The 18,019-nt window shown below is 30.7% G+C and overlaps 1 protein-coding gene across 4 annotated transcripts in view; it reads left to right on the forward strand.

The window, feature by feature from the left end:
* LOC111640930 (clustered mitochondria protein homolog) overlaps positions 1 to 17,614 on the forward strand; it is a 77,839-nt gene extending 60,225 nt beyond the window's left edge. For all 4 annotated transcript variants that reach the window (XM_023387019.1, XM_023387018.1, XM_023387020.1 and 1 more), the window contains exons 13-18: positions 7,871 to 7,962; positions 8,045 to 8,085; positions 10,891 to 10,945; positions 11,011 to 11,089; positions 11,180 to 11,282; positions 17,500 to 17,614. In XM_023387019.1, the coding sequence (XP_023242787.1) occupies positions 7,871 to 7,962; positions 8,045 to 8,085; positions 10,891 to 10,945; positions 11,011 to 11,089; positions 11,180 to 11,282; positions 17,500 to 17,599 (470 nt within the window). In that variant the 3' untranslated portion in view covers positions 17,600 to 17,614. The remainder of the gene's footprint in view (positions 1 to 7,870; positions 7,963 to 8,044; positions 8,086 to 10,890; positions 10,946 to 11,010; positions 11,090 to 11,179; positions 11,283 to 17,499) is intronic.
* The last annotated feature ends 405 nt before the right edge of the window (positions 17,615 to 18,019 follow it).

Consider the following 18,019-nt stretch of genomic DNA (forward strand, 5'->3'; position numbering starts at 1 on the left):
ACAACTGGACAATTGCTCTCAGTCTTGATATAGAAGGTGCTTTTGATAACGCATGGTGGTCACTAATCCATGCTAAATTAGAGGAAGCAAATTGTCCAAACAATTTGTATAGTCTTATATGTGATTATCTAACAAACAGAAAGGCATACATAGAATACGCAGACATAAAAATGGAAAGGGACATGACTATGGGGTGTCCACAGGGATCCTGTTCTGGACCCATTTTTTGGTCAATTATGTTAAATGATCTCTTGAAAATCAACACATTATCAGAATCAAAAATAACAGCTTTTGCTGACGATATAATGGTCATCTGTTCAGCAAAAAGCAGAAAACAAATAGAAATAAAATGCAAAAATATACTGGATAAAATAGAGAAATGGGGAAATGCAAACAAACTTAAATTTAATCCAGAGAAGACAAACGCCATAGCCTTTACAACATGCAAAGTGGAAAAAAGGCAACCCACAATTAAAATGCAAAATAAATCGATTAAATGTGTAAACCAAGTCAACTATTTAGGAGTAACAATAGACAACAAACTTTTCTGGAATGAACACCTAGAAACAATTAAGAAAAAAGTGGGTAACTTATTTCAAGAAATAGCGAAAGTAGCACGTAAAGAATGGAGTATAGGTGGAAGGGCTTTAACACATATTTATAAAGGTGCTGTAATCCCAATTGTTACATATGCTGCCCAAATTTGGGGGAAGAGGATGGAGTTGACACACATGAAACAGAAAATAAATAGCCTACAAAGAAAAATGCTATTAAGAATTACTGGAGCATACTGTACTACATCCCACGATGCACTCTGTGTACTGGCGGGCCTAATGCCTCTGGATTTGGAAATTCGACAGCATAGTGACACAAGAAATATATTAAAAGAAAACAAAACTCATAATGATTTATTGAAAAAAGAGGACGAGCTAGAAGCAGATATGAAACAACACCAAAAATTATTAAGATATGAATGGAAGAAAATACATATAAAGAAATACAACTATCGGATAAATACAGAATCTATACAGACGGATCAAGATCCTCAGAAGGAGTGGGAGCGTCGTATGTTTATTACTATAGAAATAGGGAACAGTATCATAAAAAAATCAAGTTAGATAAAAGATGCACAAATTATCAAGCAGAATTGGTAGCAATAGATCATGCAATTAACTGGACAAGTCAAAGGAAGAAAAATATAAAAATTACTATTTGCACAGACGGCCAGGCTGTATTAAAAGCTCTTAATGATGGTAACAATAAAAGTGAACTAATAGATAAAATAAGACGAAATATTGTGAAAAGTGATAATATGCTAGTGTTCAGCTGGGTCAAAGCCCATTTTGGAGACCAAGGAAATGAAAGAGCGGACAGTCTGGCTAAAGAGGCTAGTTATCTAAAAACAAAGGAATCATACAGAAAAATATCTACAAAATATATAAAAACTGAAATCAAAAATAGATACATATTACAGTGGCAACAACGGTGGGAAATAACTACAAAAGGAAGGGAACTCTTTGAATACATACCAGATATTAACCAGAGGTTAAATAACAAACATCTACAAATTGGACACAAATTCACAAGATTCGTGACAGGTCATGGAGATTTTGCGAAATATCATTATAGATTTAATCATCGAGAGATGATGAAAACTGCGAGATTTGTGGGGTAAGTGAAACACCCACACACATCTTATTTGACTGTATGCAATATGAAAAAGTAAGAAACGAGTTAAAATTAGTTTGTAACAAAGAAGGTTACGATTGGCCTATTAGGAAAAGTAGCCTTATAAATAATGTTAACATATATTATTATTTCAATGAATTTATAAAAACTTGTTATAAAAACAGAACATAAAAATTTCTGTCATAGTTCATTGTTAAATTAATGACATCAAATACACTACTCAACAAAAATATAATTAATGTAAAAAATAGAATTGTCGGGTATTAATGTATTGCGGCTACGACTGCGACTATGTAATCTTAACTACCTGCAAAGCATATGCGAAGCAGGTTAATTAAAAGAGGAGTACCTCAAGCCAGTAGCATTTAATGCTACAGGTCAGAGGGAGTGCTCCACTAAATGTAAATGAGTGCACTTCTGTTGTCTCTCTGCACGCATCCTGGAGGATTTGTTTCTCCTCTAGCGTCCATCCTCTTTTGATTTGTCTAGGTTTCTTTGAAAAGTCAATTTCACTCTAATACCAGTGTGATTAGAGGGTCAGCACCACTTTGATGCTGTGTCAGCATAACACCACTGTGCCCCATTCAACACAGAAGCCATGATGGCAAATTGTTTTGTTTTTGAAAGTAAGTTGCATGAGCTGCCACATGTGTAAGCAATCTGATTCTGAATGGACGACTGTAAGACAGCACGACAGAAGTAATGCACTCAGACATTAGGTTTAACAAACAAATATTTGTTTAATTGCAAGGAAAAAGAGTACATAATAACTTCATAAGACCCTCTCTTCTCTGAACCTGTTACCAGTGCATAACGTGTATAAGAAATATACAACAGGTAACAAATGTTTTCAAACTAACTTGCAGTTCTTCCTCAGCTTAGCTGCAAGATAGTTCGAAAATGTTTATCACCCGCACCATATTTCTTATACGCATTATGCTCTGGTAACAGGTTCAGGGAAGAGAGGATTTTACTCCGGTGCTGAAGTTAGAGTGAACTTTGATCTTCATAAGATAAAATTAAAGATAAATTAAACCAACCTATATAACATAAGTGGTTGCACAAGAGAGCGTTTACAATAAATCATGCATTAGTGTAAATAAATACCTGTGGCTTGAAGAGATCCACTTGCAGATCAGGGGAAGGAGATGGTTTGGACTGTCTTTTAGGAAGATTTCACACAAGAGATGGTTAGCAAGTTAGGATATTTTGGGATGTGGTGACGTCTTACACATGGTTATTTCCTTGTTGAGGAAGTAGATTTAATCGAAGTCAGAATAGAGAGGGTACTTGATGATACTCTCCTGTTGGGATTGAGAATATTCTGTACTTGGAGGTGATGTTGTTCCGTATTTGGAGACACAGAGTTAACTATATCTGTTGAGGACTAGGTGGTGAGTCACTCATTCAGCCGTCAGTTCTGATAATAAAATCGGTAGCACATGACCAGGAGGTCAAAGGATCATAGGGAAGCATCACTTTCACCGTTGAGAACATGCAAAATGAGAAGTTCTCAGGTAGTAGTTTACAATATATAAATATAATCAAAATATAGATGACAAAATCATGCTAAATTTTTTTTGTTGAAGTCCAGGTACTCAAATGAATACAGAAAAATATTTAGTATAGAAGTAAGCAATTCAAGTATAGAAGTAAACAATTCAAAAACTTAAAAATTATTTAACAATATTAATTACTTTCTTGGCTGTTATATACAGGGTGGTTAGAATTGACACATACTCAGACACATGTGGAGTCTGCTTTACTGAACCAAATCAAATTAAACTCAGTACACATTCAATGCAAATCATGAAGAGATTTACAGGGGAAAGAAATTAGCTGAAATTTCTCAACATCAGAGGAAAATGTGGCACTGCAAGGATAATTATAAGACAAGTGGGCAAAATTTTATTATAAGAATAAAATTACATTTCACACATTTACAGTATGTGAGCAATATAGAATCCTTCTGTCAGCCACAAATTGCAATTGTAAAACTGCATTATCAACTGCCACACTTGTCTTCCAGATTCCTCCTTACAAGGAGAGCCTACGGCTTTGGGGTAACGGATTTTGATGATCTTTGGTGTAGAGGTAGTACACCATGTGAGTGTACTACCTGTAAAATACTAAAGTGGAATACTCAAATATAATCGAGAAAATCGAACTTAAAGTTTTTTAGCACTTTATATATAAATTATACGTATTTCTATTTGAGCGTCCTGTGGCAGAGTGGTAACAAGTCTGATTCATAAGCTTGAGTTCTCGGGTTCGATTCTTGCGTATAATTTTTTTTTTTTTAATTCATAAATACTTATAATGTATTTATTTATTTACTCATTCATTTATTTCTTATTATTTATTTATTTTAATTTAATTTCTACTATTCCAAGTCTAATATTTTTATACTTTTGTTGACAATAACGGCGCATTCTTGACACCTATGTGTCAACTTTCCCATCTAATTGTTATCACTAACGGTGACCGATCTAATTCTCACTAGGAGCGTTTTTTCTATCGGAGTTCTTTTTCACTCACTCTTTAACAGTTCGTTTCTAAATTTCGACACGAATAGACGTATTTGTGTAGTAAAACTTATTTTGAAAAATTATTTTATAATCAAAAAATGTCGTCAAGAGAAGCAAGTTCTTCACGTTGTGACGAAAAAACTGTTGATGATAACTCTTTATACAGTGATGTAAAATACTAACTTGTAAAGTGCAAAACTCAAATATAACCAAGAAAAACGAATATAATTTATTGAAGCAATATTATATAATTACATATCATTGTCAGATGTACATGATCGTGAATGATACTTATGATAAAAACATTCAAAACAAAAATTCTGTCTACACCAAGAACAACAAATAAATGCTGCTTTTTTAAAAGGTATCATCAACAGTTTTTTCGTCACAACGTGAAGAACTTGCTTCTCTTGACGACATTTTTCGATTATAAAATAATTTTTCAAAATAAGTTTTACTACACAAATACGTCTATTCGTGTCGAAATTTAGAAACGAACTGTTAAAGAGTGAGTGAAAAAGAACTCCGATAGAAAAAACGCTCCTAGTGAGAATTAGATCGGTCACCGTTAGTGATAACAATTAGATGGGAAAGTTGACACATAGGTGTCAAGAATGCGCCGTTATTGTCAACAAAAGTATAAAAATATTAGACTTGGAATAGTAGAAATTAAATTAAAATAAATAAATAATAAGAAATAAATGAATGAGTAAATAAATAAATACATTATAAGTATTTATGAATTAAAAAAAAAATTTTACGCGAGAATCGAACCCGAGAACTCAAGCTTATGAATCAGACTCGTTACCACTCTGCCACAGGACGCTCAAATAGAAATACGTATAATTTATATATAAAGTGCTAAAAAACTTTAAGTTCGATTTTCTCGATTATATTTGAGTATTGCACTTTAGTATTTTACAGGTAGTACACTCACATGGTGTACTACCTCTACACCAAAGATCATCAAAATCCGTTACCCCAAAGCCGTAGGCTCTCCTTGTTAAATGTTATGTTGCACTGTGTTGTCCTTCAGTTCCGACACAGAGTGTACATGCCCATGATAAATGTGCTTTTTTCAAATAACCCTACAGCCAGAAATATCAGTTTGTGACTGAATAGCATCACATTTTCCCATGGTAGTGAAAATTTAATCTAATTTTTTTCCTTTCATAAATCTCTTTCCCCATGATCTTCAATGCATATGTACAGTACTGTACAGTTCTATTTGATTCAATAAAGCAGTGTCTGAGTACCATTAGTTTAATTCTAACCACCCTGTATAACAAAGGGAAAGTATGACAATTAGTCAAAAATGTCTCTCCCCAAGATTTTTACATTTTTGGATTCAGGACCTTGAAACATTGAGAAATGCAAAAAAATTCAGGGGTTTTTCTTATTTGTATGGCACAAGTTTGTTCACCCTCTTTGAAACTTAATGTGCTTTGTGTCAAATTTATGAAATTTATGAGATTTGTATATTAGGGGCATTAATGCTATTAAATTTTGGTGATTAAAGGTCAAAGGGATGGGGAGACATAGGAAGTCATCTCATATCTTGAGTGGGGTTAGACTTAATGAAGATTTTTCTCATTATTAACATTTAAAATTGTTTATAAAACTCATCTCTATCTTTGAAATTAAGCCTTTTGCCATTTTATAACAATCAATAATATAAATTTTTAAATAAAATATTGTAATAGATGGCACCACCAAAATTTTGAATTTTTCACTGGAAAAGTTATATAACTCATTGCTGGTTTTTTTTACAAACATTTATAAGATGCTTCATGATGTATCTTCAACTTGAGTTTAAAATTAAAACTTTTTATAGAAGGAAACATTTGTAAATAACAAAACTTGTCATAACATGTTACTTAATTAATTATAATGTTAACTCTCATCTTGTGGCATATGTATCCAGCAGATAGATACATGGTTTTTTTTATTGAATTTCTCAAAAATAAATAACAGTTGAACTGTGGGCTTTGTACTATTTCTCAACTGATATGTTCTGAAGCAATTCTTATAGTGATTTTTCTTGTTTGTCTTGTTTATTGTAAAATTTTTCTGGGGGGGGACCTTGCTACCACCGGCAGCAAATTCTCTCACAGCATGAAATTGCTATACTCTTGTGATTATGTGCAACAATCACAATTCTATAAAATAACAATGTGGAATATTTACCCTTTACCACAATGCTACACATTCTTTTTTTTCTGGTTTCAGTGACTGGACCAATCCCAATTAATTTCAAATTAGTCATTGCAACTTTTTTGACAACACGATTTTCTCACTTTGGTGTTATTGCTCTGCTTTCTCATGATCACAGCATAATAAGAAACTTAATACTTCTAATATAATAATAATTTCTATAATTTCATCTTTAATAATTTTAAAAATATTCATAAAATTACCAAAGATAAAATTATAGAATTTATTACTGGCAATACTAGTTGTTAAATCTGAAAGGAAACATTTCTCTGAGTGCAAGAAAACAATTTGTTAGTCATTTGACTCACTACAGACAGAGATGGGAGGTTTTTGAAAACAAAGTAATAAAACAATTAGCAGTTTGGCCTTCACAGTGAAGGATTGGCAGAGTCTATTACTTTTGTGGGAGAAAATAGTTTTAGTACCCTGAAGTTGAAAGATAATACAGTCGACCCCCCTATAATTACGGTCCCTATAATTACGATTCCTATAAAACTACGAAAAAATATACGTATTTTGGAAATGTTGAGTCAGATTAGTGTAGAATCGATTAATTTTATGGAAGAAAACCTTTCAATCAGCCATAGTCCGTAAACTTGACACGTGTCGGGCTGTGATTGGAACGACTTGTAAGAAATCGGATTCCTAATAAATTGGAACGTATCTATATCTTATAGGGGGGTCGACTGTACAATTCTGTGAAATTTAACAAATCTGATGTCAATAAGTGAAAGTTGAAATGATTTATAGTGACTTGATATTTGATGATATTATTGTTTTGCATTTATAGATCAAATTAGATTTTTATTTATTTTCTGTAATTTTTTTTTAAACCCACAAGTATTTTATACTGTTAGATATAGAAAATGTTGAAATCGAAGATATAATCGTAGTCAAGCATATATATCAGTAAAAATATAAAAATTGCATTAATTTGCTTTACGTATCCCTAGAATCCAATGCCCCAAGTGAGCTCTTAAAAACTCAACCTGCCTAAAGGGGAGTTAAAACAATATAAATACCATAAAAAGTATTTGTTTTAGTTCTATATCATAATGTCATCTTGAAAATATTTTTAAATGTTTAACAAGAATTTTATTTATTACTTTAAGACTTTATTATCATTTTTTTTTTTTTTATAACCTTTGAACAGTACAACCAAAAATATTTGTTAATGAAGAATAATGCATAATACAGTCTATTTCAATGACTGCTGATTGTTGTTTTGGGCTGCAAATGTAAGATGCCATTGATTTCCCTTTACTTTGGTCAAGTGAAATTGGGCTAAAAGGAAAATCTTAGAATTGAGAAAATGTAGTAATTCATTTTAGCATAATGGCAAACTTGAGATTGACATAGTCAACAAGTTAAAAATATACAGTCATAACATATTTTATATACATATGTAATAAGTATATATTAAAAATTTTTAAATATAGGTATATTGGAAAGAGAACAAGAACAATCAGTTGTATATGGTTCAGTTGATTTTGGAAAAACTGTTGTGACTCATCCAAAATATTTAAAATTGGTTAGTATCATATGGATGTTAAATTTTTTAAAGTTAAATCTTATATATGTTTTATGTATATATGTACAAATTTTTTTTAAAGTTAAATGAAGCTGGAAAGCATTTAAAAGTTTTACCTCACAAGTAAGTATTATGATATATTGAAAGTTTAAGTAGAAAATTTGATTTAAAATATTTCTTTAAAAATATTCTTTAAAAATATTCTTGTTTTCTAGTTTCTAAAGTATTCTAATCTTAGAAATTTTAATGTAGTTTTTCTGATAATTACTTTCAAATTAAATTAGAAATTTTAATATGTATATTTTATACTCAGAATTGTATCAATATTTACATCCAAAAATAATAGTCAACTTTTTGAATTTAAACTGCAGAGAGAGTAAGAAATTTTGAATTAGTTTAATTTTCAAAAATGAATATTTTTTTGAAAGTTTTAATGCTTTCACTGTTATTCTTTAGTCAATGACAAAGGTGGTTAAGGAATCACTCTACCACTTTGGGGACCTGGGATCAAATCTGAGTAAACAAACTGGTATTTTGTTTTGGCAGTGTGCCCCAGAAAAAGGTCTTTTTGGTGCCCAAAGGATAGAGTATTAAAATGTGGAAATATGGTGGATTTTTTTAAAGCCTAATGTTTAAATACAAAACTGCTGAATTAAAGTTACCTAAATATTTAGTTTTTAGGAGGAGAAACAATTTCAGAATTAGTTCAGTCAATTCTCAAAGTAGAATTTGTTATTGTGCAAGTGGGGACCAGGAGCTGTATTCTGGTCACTTATTTTTTCTTTCAGAGATTAATGATATCAAAAGAAGAGATGAAATTTATCTCTCAGACAGGTGATTCTAATCACTTTTAACGATCTCATCTTTGTTGTTGATGTATAATCAACCTAATAGAATCATGACATGTTTGGTTTTCTACGCATGCAACATGGTATAGAATTTTAACCAATTAAATTGTAAAATTTTCAAAAATGCAGAGTACATAATGTGAGAATCAAGGGTATAGGTGTGATACCTATATCTCTTACGGACTCGCAATCGTTAGATTGGCTCATGGAACTTTTTATAGGAGGGCTGTTAAATCGGTTTAAAAATAATCTGGACTGTGAGGTTCAGATCTATGTCAGGATTCCTGGGCACCAGTTAATCACATTTATATCACGTGGATTAACACGCATGTAGGGATCTGATTCTGATAACGATCAAGAGACATTTCTTTAACGATAAATAAAGATAAACATTTAATAAACTAAAATAAACAAATTAATACAACATAGAAAGAATTAAGTAAGTAAATACAATCGATGAAGACAACGAATAAATCAAAATAACCGCAGAGAGAGTAACGGACTTATTTAACTTATACAATATCAAGAGAGAGAGCTCACAATTCATTAATAAACATACAACCTGTTTAGTTGACTTCTTCCTCTTTTGTATTTGTATTAGTCAAATATACCTTCAGTTATAAGATTCTCATACTCCTATTCATGGAGAGGCATTGATAATGTCGATATTAAAATAATCTTCTATGTTTCTAACTCCTTATCCACTCGATCGGATATGACTATGGGCGTTGGCCTTCTGGAGCTTGTATGGATTTCGTCTTCCTCATCTGGGATCTGTTGACGAACTCCCCGAATTCTGCTAAATTTCGACTATATCTCCTAATCAGTGACCAATCAACATACTGTTCTTCACCCACATGAACAAATGGAAAGGGGAATAAATGAGGGGTCGTCAGTTCTCATGGTGGTGAGATTTTGTAACAGATAAGGGAAAAACAAAGGATGCTTCTACTTTCGTCAAAGGAAGTGGCTCTGTTATCTGCTTTCCCACAGTAGAAAACTGTTATTTTCTCACTAAAACGAAAGAATATTTTTCTACAAAATTTAAACTATATTTTTAAATTATTATTTAGACCCAGGGGCTATTCGGATCTCACAATAATTATATCAATAGATCATGTGGTAAAGAAAGTATGAGTTCAAATAAAGCATGTAATTTTAATGAAGATATGCTGTTTGTTTTATAATATTTTTACAGATTGTAATGTCAAATTGTCTCTTAACAAATAAAAATTTAAAAAACCTAAGTTAGAAAAGCATCTGTACTAAGTTAAGGAGAAATTAGATGGTAATATTTCGAAAAATAGTTAGAGAGACGGATAGTAACATCATATTCAATAGTTGAATAATTGATGTAGGATAATTAAACACAATGGAATCTGTGGCATTCCTGAGTAGGCACTGGGAAAAAATTAGATGCATTTTCTCTCTCAAAATATTCTTTCCTGAAATAGAGAACATTCTCTAATATGATTGTACAGTGCAAGTAACATTCAGTCGTTCATATTGGATATAATGAAATCAAGGCAAAAGACGAAAGACAACTATCCGCTCATCTTCGAGAGACGAGAGAATCTTTGAAAGAAAAAGTTGTCCAGAATCGTGTTTGGAGAGAGACAATCTCTCAAGACAAACAAATGATTAGCCTATTAGCGATTGGCTTGTGATGTAGACACTGTCTCTCAAAGACAAGAGACAATGATCAGAATACGGCCCCAGTAGGTCAGATGCATGTTGAGAAAGAACAACTTAGATTAATTTTTTAATTCCATTTTTAAACTTTAACAGTTGGCATAAAATTGAAAGAAGTTTTAAATCCAAAAGGGTAGCATGCAACTAGGAAAAGTGTTGATTGAATTTTTCTTTAATGTTTTAATTTTTTTTCTGTATTTAAATATGTAGAAATACTGTAGACAAAATTGAATTTATGTGAATAGTATGTAAGTGAAAAATTAAATGAAATGAATTTTAAGTTCGTCAAAGATTTCTATGAAAATTATTTATATATTAATATATATTGTATTTTTCAATATTAAAAGTAATTGCAGAACCTTACAATTTTGATTTTAATATTTTTCAGAGTATTAAATGATAAAAATGAAGAAATTGAACTTTGTTCTTCAGTAGAGTGTAAAGTAAGTTTATTTTTATTCATATTTAATATGATCAATATGTTTTTTAAAAATATTACTAATTTCAGGGAATAATTGGAAATGATGGAAGGCATTATATTCTTGATTTGTTACGAACTTTCCCTCCAGATGTTAATTATATTCAAAGTAAGCAATATTTTAAATTCTTAAGTTTTTAATTAAGTTTTAAATATTTTATTTATTTATTTTTTGTGCTAAATAAAATATTTTGATTAGTTGATGATGAACTTAGTAAAGAGGCAAAAGCTCTTGGATTTCCCTTACAACATAAGCACAAGTTATCATGTTTACGTCAAGAATTAATTGATGCATTTGTTGAGTAAGCATTTTTTTTTTCTTCTAATGAATTTTATAAAATATGGATTGAATAAATTATATCTAATTTTGGATTTATTAATTTTTATTAGAAGTTATCCATAATTAACTATTCATTTATGAAAATTTTAACTAATATATTTTCAGTAATTAGTTAAGATCATTCTGATATTTACACAGCCAAGAAAGTTACCCAGTTGCTTGCTGGATTTTTTTGATATGAATGTCTGAGGGTCATTAGGCAAATTTGCATTTTGGAAGTACATGATGCTTTTCATCTAAAGCATATAACTCCAACTTTACTGCTCAATAATGTTGAAGGTTTGGGTGTTAACACTAAAAATCTACAGTGTACCTGTGTAAATCAGAATTGCACAGTACCAAATTTTTTTTATTTAGTTCAGACTGTTTCTATTTTGATTTTTAACAGAAAAATGCTGTTCTGAAAAAATTCCATTTAGATAGGTTTCCATTTTGGAAAGGTTATACTTTATAAGCAAAATAAATTTAATTAACTTTCATGTGATATAACTTTTATTTGTCTTTTACAATATTTAATGTATTTTATTTGTTACTAGCTTACCCGTCGCGCATTGCTGCGATCTCAGAAGAAAGGAAATTCAAGCAAACTCGTTATGATAAAATTCAATTTACATTTTATCATTTTTATTGAAACTTATTATTATTATTCATTTTCATCGGGAAAACATTTCAAAGTGTCGTTTCAATTCTATTTATTTATTGGAGTGCTCGTGGATACACGATATTTTTTGTTTTTTCGTCTGGTGCGTACACGAATAATTCGGAAGGTTTTCCGACGCGTGAGCTGGCCACATACAGTTGTCCATGCGAGAAGCACGGATTCTCCAAATTTAGCCCACACACTTGCAGCGATTGTCAGAAGTGCGATATTCCCCATTTTTATATACATTTTTTAATCCTTTACAATTTTAATTATTTAATTGCTCCTTCCTCTCTTCCTTGGCGCGTTGTGAAATTTCTGATAGTTGGATAATAAACCGTTTTATTGTAATTTGTCTTTTTAAATTATTTTGAGCTGATATTAAAATTTGGGAAAGGGGGATCCTAGATCGGTAAAATAGGCAAATTTCCTCCTACAACCTCGGTTGTTGTTCGGGATACAGTTAAGGTTTTAACAAAGTTCGAGCGAATATGTAATTAGCAAAAAATAGTTGAAATAAAGTGATTAAACAAAAATTATTAGAAATATCGTAAATAACAAATGCATATATAGAGATATTTTTGGAGGGGGTAAATGGTCTTCACAATTTGAAATCGATCGAACACACAGTGCTCGAATACTGGTGTAAACGCGTGCCATCTATCGTAGGATAAATGTACTTCGCGGAAGTGTATTAAAAATCTTTCCAAAGTTTCATGGCAATCGTACTATGCCACAAACCTTCACTGGAGTATATTAAACAACTTCCCAAAGTTTCACGGCAATCGGATAAACGGTGTGGTAATGCATGAAGGACAGACATACATTCATTTTTATATATATAGATAAAGCATCTTGTCTCCTCCAAACCATAAGAATTAGATCTGGACAAAGGACCAACAGAATACATTAAGGCATGTGCTTTTAGAATATGTAATGAAGTTTACTCCAATGTGAATAGTCTAAGTTAAAATGCGCAATTTCTGGAAAATAAACAGCCTCCTTTGGCTTCTAACACATTGTCAGTGGCCATAGGTGACTATTTATTTCCAATGACAATTTAATCATTATTGCTCATTACTCCTTAATAAATTACTTTTTTCCCATTATTCCTATTTGTAATAAAATAGCACATCTTATCTTATTTAATAGGATATAAATTAGATATAACCAATCTATATTTGGTTTATGGCATCTGACATCGTCTTCCTCTCCATCTCTCTCTATCCATACACCATTCCTCTTTAATCCCCTTTTCACTACATGCTAACTTTACTCTGTCATACCAAGTTTGTCTGGGTCTTCCTCTTTTTCCTTTTTTGCAGATTGTATTCCATTGACATTTTCAGGAATCTCTCATCTCTCATTCTTTTCACAAGTCCAAACCAAATAAGTTGTTTCCTCTTTATTTCTTCCAAAACCATCTCCTTCAATCTCATTAGGTCTTTGATTCTCTCATTAGTTATTCCTTCTCTTTTTTGAGATTCTGCATGATCTTCTCAATGCATCCATTTCAACCATTGTTACTTTTCTCTTCCTTAGCCATTCTCCATGCCTCTGCCCTATATAATAGAATTCTTTTAACAATAGCATTATGTGAGACTAATCGGGGGTAGGATGTTTACGAGGATGTCTTTCTCCTACCACTTACTCGACTCAAGACCTTGAGGTCCGGTCTCGCTTGTCTAAAGGATGGGAGAAAAAAAACGGTTAGGAGAAAGGATCTGACACCAATCTATCAATTTATCGCGGATAGATGGGGAGAATAATCACGAGCGATCTCGTCGAGGACTTCGGGTTCAGTATGGAGTGGAAAATGTCGGAAGAAACGCACACCAATCCAAGTTCGTTAACAAAATACCCGTTTATTCTGTACATTTATACATGGTTAATAATTGGAATACAAATCCCTCTCGGGGTTCAATCCTTATAGTTCATAAAGTAACGGCAAAGTATAAAGTAGTCGTGCCCCTAACTGCGAGTTTGGAATAGTCGAATAGCGAGAGAGAGCTTACATATTATCGCGTGTAGGATAAATACCTCGAGTTAAATCGTGGATGTAGTTTCTTGTTCTCCTGGGTTCGGAATATAGTCCAAAGTTCAAATCAGTCAAAGTTCAAAGTCTGTTGAAGACGGTGGCAACGAGAGGCAGGTAATCCCCACACACACACACACACACACAGTATAGAAAATAACTTTTTTCCCCCTGTGTCGTCATCACACTTGTCTTTTATATGGGGGTTCTGTTTTCGAGATTTCCCCCATGTACGTCACAGGTGATGATCTTCGTTGACCAATGGTGGGCGAAGTGATAACTTTTGACACAACAGTTAACTCATCTTCTACAGGGAAGTATTGTCGTGGGAACAGAGTTTTTATGAGCGATTTTTATGAAAAAATTTGTCAGTTGTTTTTCCGTTTTTGTTAACCCTAACTTTTAATCTAATGAATAAAAAGGAATATAACTATTCGAATCTCGGTCCTCTTAAATCCTGGCCCTCACAATTATATGTATATATATATATACAATTAGATAATTAGATCAAGATAAAACAATAATTAGATCAAGAAAAAAAAGTATATAGATATACACTTTTTTTTCTTGATCTAATTATTTCTTTACTCCACCATATTCCATTTAATCTTTTAACTGCTCTTATCTTGTTCTAATCTTGTATAAATTTCTAATGTGTCTCTTCCATCTTGATGAATTTGTATTCCAAGATAATTGTAATGTTCACATCCCTCAATCTTCTCTCCTTCTTCCAGTTCCATGTCTGTTTTAGCCCTCCTATGCATAAATATTTTGTTTTACTCATGTTTATATATATAAACCACCTTTAAAATATTCCTCTTTTATTTTTTATGTCATTTATTCTAGATCATCCTTATCCTCTACCATTATCACCTGATCACCTGCAAATTGCAATGTAAACATTGATTTACCATTATTATCTATTACCATATTACAAAATTTCCATATTTTCAATACTCCTTCTATGTAGATTTTAAATAAAGTTGGTGAGATACAACATCCCTGTCTTAGTCCTTTTGATACCATAAATCCTTCTATATTTATTTTCCAATTTTTATTTTCATTATGGATTCTCNTAAACCTTCATTTCACTGTTCTTCTCAAATCTTTAGGAATAAGTCTCTAAAGGCAGAATTTCTATTGAGGCTACTCAACTATTCATTTGTCCCAGTATGTAAAAACTTTTAAGAAAAATAGTTCCCATTTAATATTTTGTATTAATTGTAATATATAGTATATATTATTTATTAATAAAGTATTGTTGCTGGAAAAGGTTAAAACTGTTTACATTTTTACTGCACTCCATTTTATGGGGTTTATTATTAAAAGTTTATATTTTAGCTTAATGTTTATTATTCTATAGAAATTTATATAAAAATTATAATTATGCAAAAATCATATGTTAAGATAATCTTTCCTAGATATTGAGGAATTTCTTATGGAATTTGCATGTGTTTCATCTTATTCTTTAAGTTCTTTCACAAACTGGATTTTGTTTAATGGATATATCATCCATACCCTTGCTATGACACTCTTTGACCTGTACAGAAAGTTTAAAATACAGTTCCACAGTTTTAGTTCTATTTTCCAAACTCTAAGACTATCAGAAGCAAAGAATGATCCAGGAACATATCGTGAGGAAGCAATTTTTAATTTATGTAACAAAGTAAATAATAATACAACAGCTTTGTTGCTTTAATAATTAATTAAAATAAACTATATAACTATATCAAAGGAAGAGAAATACAGTAGACCCTCCCTATAACACGGGTTCATATAAGACGGATTCGTATAACATGGCAAAAAAATTGTGATTGTGTTCATATAACACGCTAAAAGAGGCTCATATAACATGGTAAAAGAATGAGACAGATTGTCATGGCCTACTCATGTCTCAACAGGATTGGTTGAATCTGGATTAATAGTGACTGACAGTGAATAAATGTAAAAAAATAGTGTAACTGCTTCTTTTATTTAATGCAAAATGAATAACAAAACATTTTAAATTTCAATATTTGTTTGTTTTGAAGAGAAATAAAAAATATTTTAACTCTTACATATTAAATATTTATTTTACATCTTTGTTAAGTATCTGTATAAGTGTATGTTTATGCATAAGTAAACTGTATGGAGCCATTCATTTGCCAAAACGGTTAAGTCCATAAAAGGAAAGGTAGAAGATATGTACAGTATTGATAAATTTTTATACATTTTCTTGTGAAAAAAAAGCATTTATTATTCAATGGCCATAAAAATTGTTGTCATGTAGTGCCTTAAGCCTGATTACTAAAGAAAGTTATTTTAAATATAACAAAGTAAATCGCTCTGAATGGCTCATGTATTTATAAAATCTAAGTGACTAGTACAACATGGATTCATATAATATGGAACATATCTACTATGTTATAATTCTTTTTTGCAGAGTTTGTTGTGATCTAATACATTCTAATAAATTTGCCTTTTTAAAAATCTTTATTTGATTTTAATTTTAAGAAAAAATATACTTTTCTAGAAAACTACTATTTGTTTTAATCCAAAGAATTTGTATTTAAGGCTGCTACATATGCTTAAATAAAATTTAAGATTTGGCTGTTTTTTGTGATTTTATTTGAATGTGTATAGCAACAATCAGTCTTTTATTCCAATTTTATTGTACAGTTGAAGTAGTCATCATATTTCAAATTAAATTTTTTCTTTCTTTTTTTTCAAATGCAATTTGGTGTTTATTTAATAGAAAAATTAAAGTAAAAAATTAAAATTTGTGTGAATAATATAAATTTATTAAATTTTGTTAATAAGTAAGGTACAGTTTTCCTTCCTGATTTAACTAAAATCAAAATAATTTATTTGAACACAATTATATTAATTGGTTTATTACATTATTGCATACAGACAATTTTTATTTTAATACAGAACAGGATATAAAATGAAATAACTCATAAATTTTAAAATATAATTTTGAAAAAATTTTTTTTTTGTTTAAATTTAGAATTAGATTGAAATTTTTATTTAATTTAATTTTAATAAATTGTATTTGAAAGAGTGGACGGAACTGTATTGGTAAAATTAAAAATGTAATGATTTGAATAGATCTGAACATATTAATGAATGGAAGTAATCCAGTAAACATTCATTATTTTGTAAATGACTACAAACAACTGTTACAGTGCATATTTTCTTTTTTAACTATACTCTGAAGACAACTAAGAGGGGCCTTTTCATATCTCATGAATTTGGCCAGACTTACAGTAGTTGATATTTCATTTGTAAATTTCTGTTACAATAATGCATATAGATAGGAATGTATAATTTCAATTTTTTCCTGTTGACAATAATGATAAGGAGTTAAAATTTACTTCAAAAGTTTTTTGCATATTTTTAAATATATATAATAATTTTGTATCGGACTTGTTTTAAAAATTTAATGATGATGATAAAATTATTACTATAAGAAATCTTTATTTGACTGTAAATTTTGATTATTAATATTTAAATTTTTAATAGGGCAAAATACTTAACCTTTATCAAATTAGCAGCATATCACTTACAACAACTTGGATTAAAAAATTTAGTAAAAGAAAAGTCTTCTGATAAGGTAAGTTAAAACTACAGTATTAAATTTGCTCACACAGATTATTATTATTTTCTTCAGTTTAATATTCTATAGCTTAGTGGCTATTTATTATTATGTTGGGTTTAGTGGGTTATACTCAGTTCACACCGGTGGCTGTGTACTATGTCGAATCAGAGTCAAGGCATAGCAACCAAAAACTAAAATTAAATTAGTGTGTCAGTGTCTGTATTCAGGAATTTCCTAACAATATGGCATGTATTCAATATAGTGGCCTTCTGTAGTGTGATGTATGTATTTCTACTCAATTGTAATGTTCCCAGGCTTTTGTGTAGCGTGTGTGGTATCACATCTATACAGGAGAGAATGACAGGTACAATAAGCACCCTATCCATCCTCCACAGATGCCTTATTTCCTGGGCGAGTTCTGTGTACTTGCTAATTTTTTCAGTG

Source organism: Centruroides sculpturatus, unplaced genomic scaffold (assembly GCF_000671375.1).
Source record: "Centruroides sculpturatus isolate CEXI.00-Female unplaced genomic scaffold, Cexi_2.0 scaffold1320, whole genome shotgun sequence".
NCBI classification, from domain to species: Eukaryota; Metazoa; Arthropoda; class Arachnida; order Scorpiones; family Buthidae; genus Centruroides; species Centruroides sculpturatus.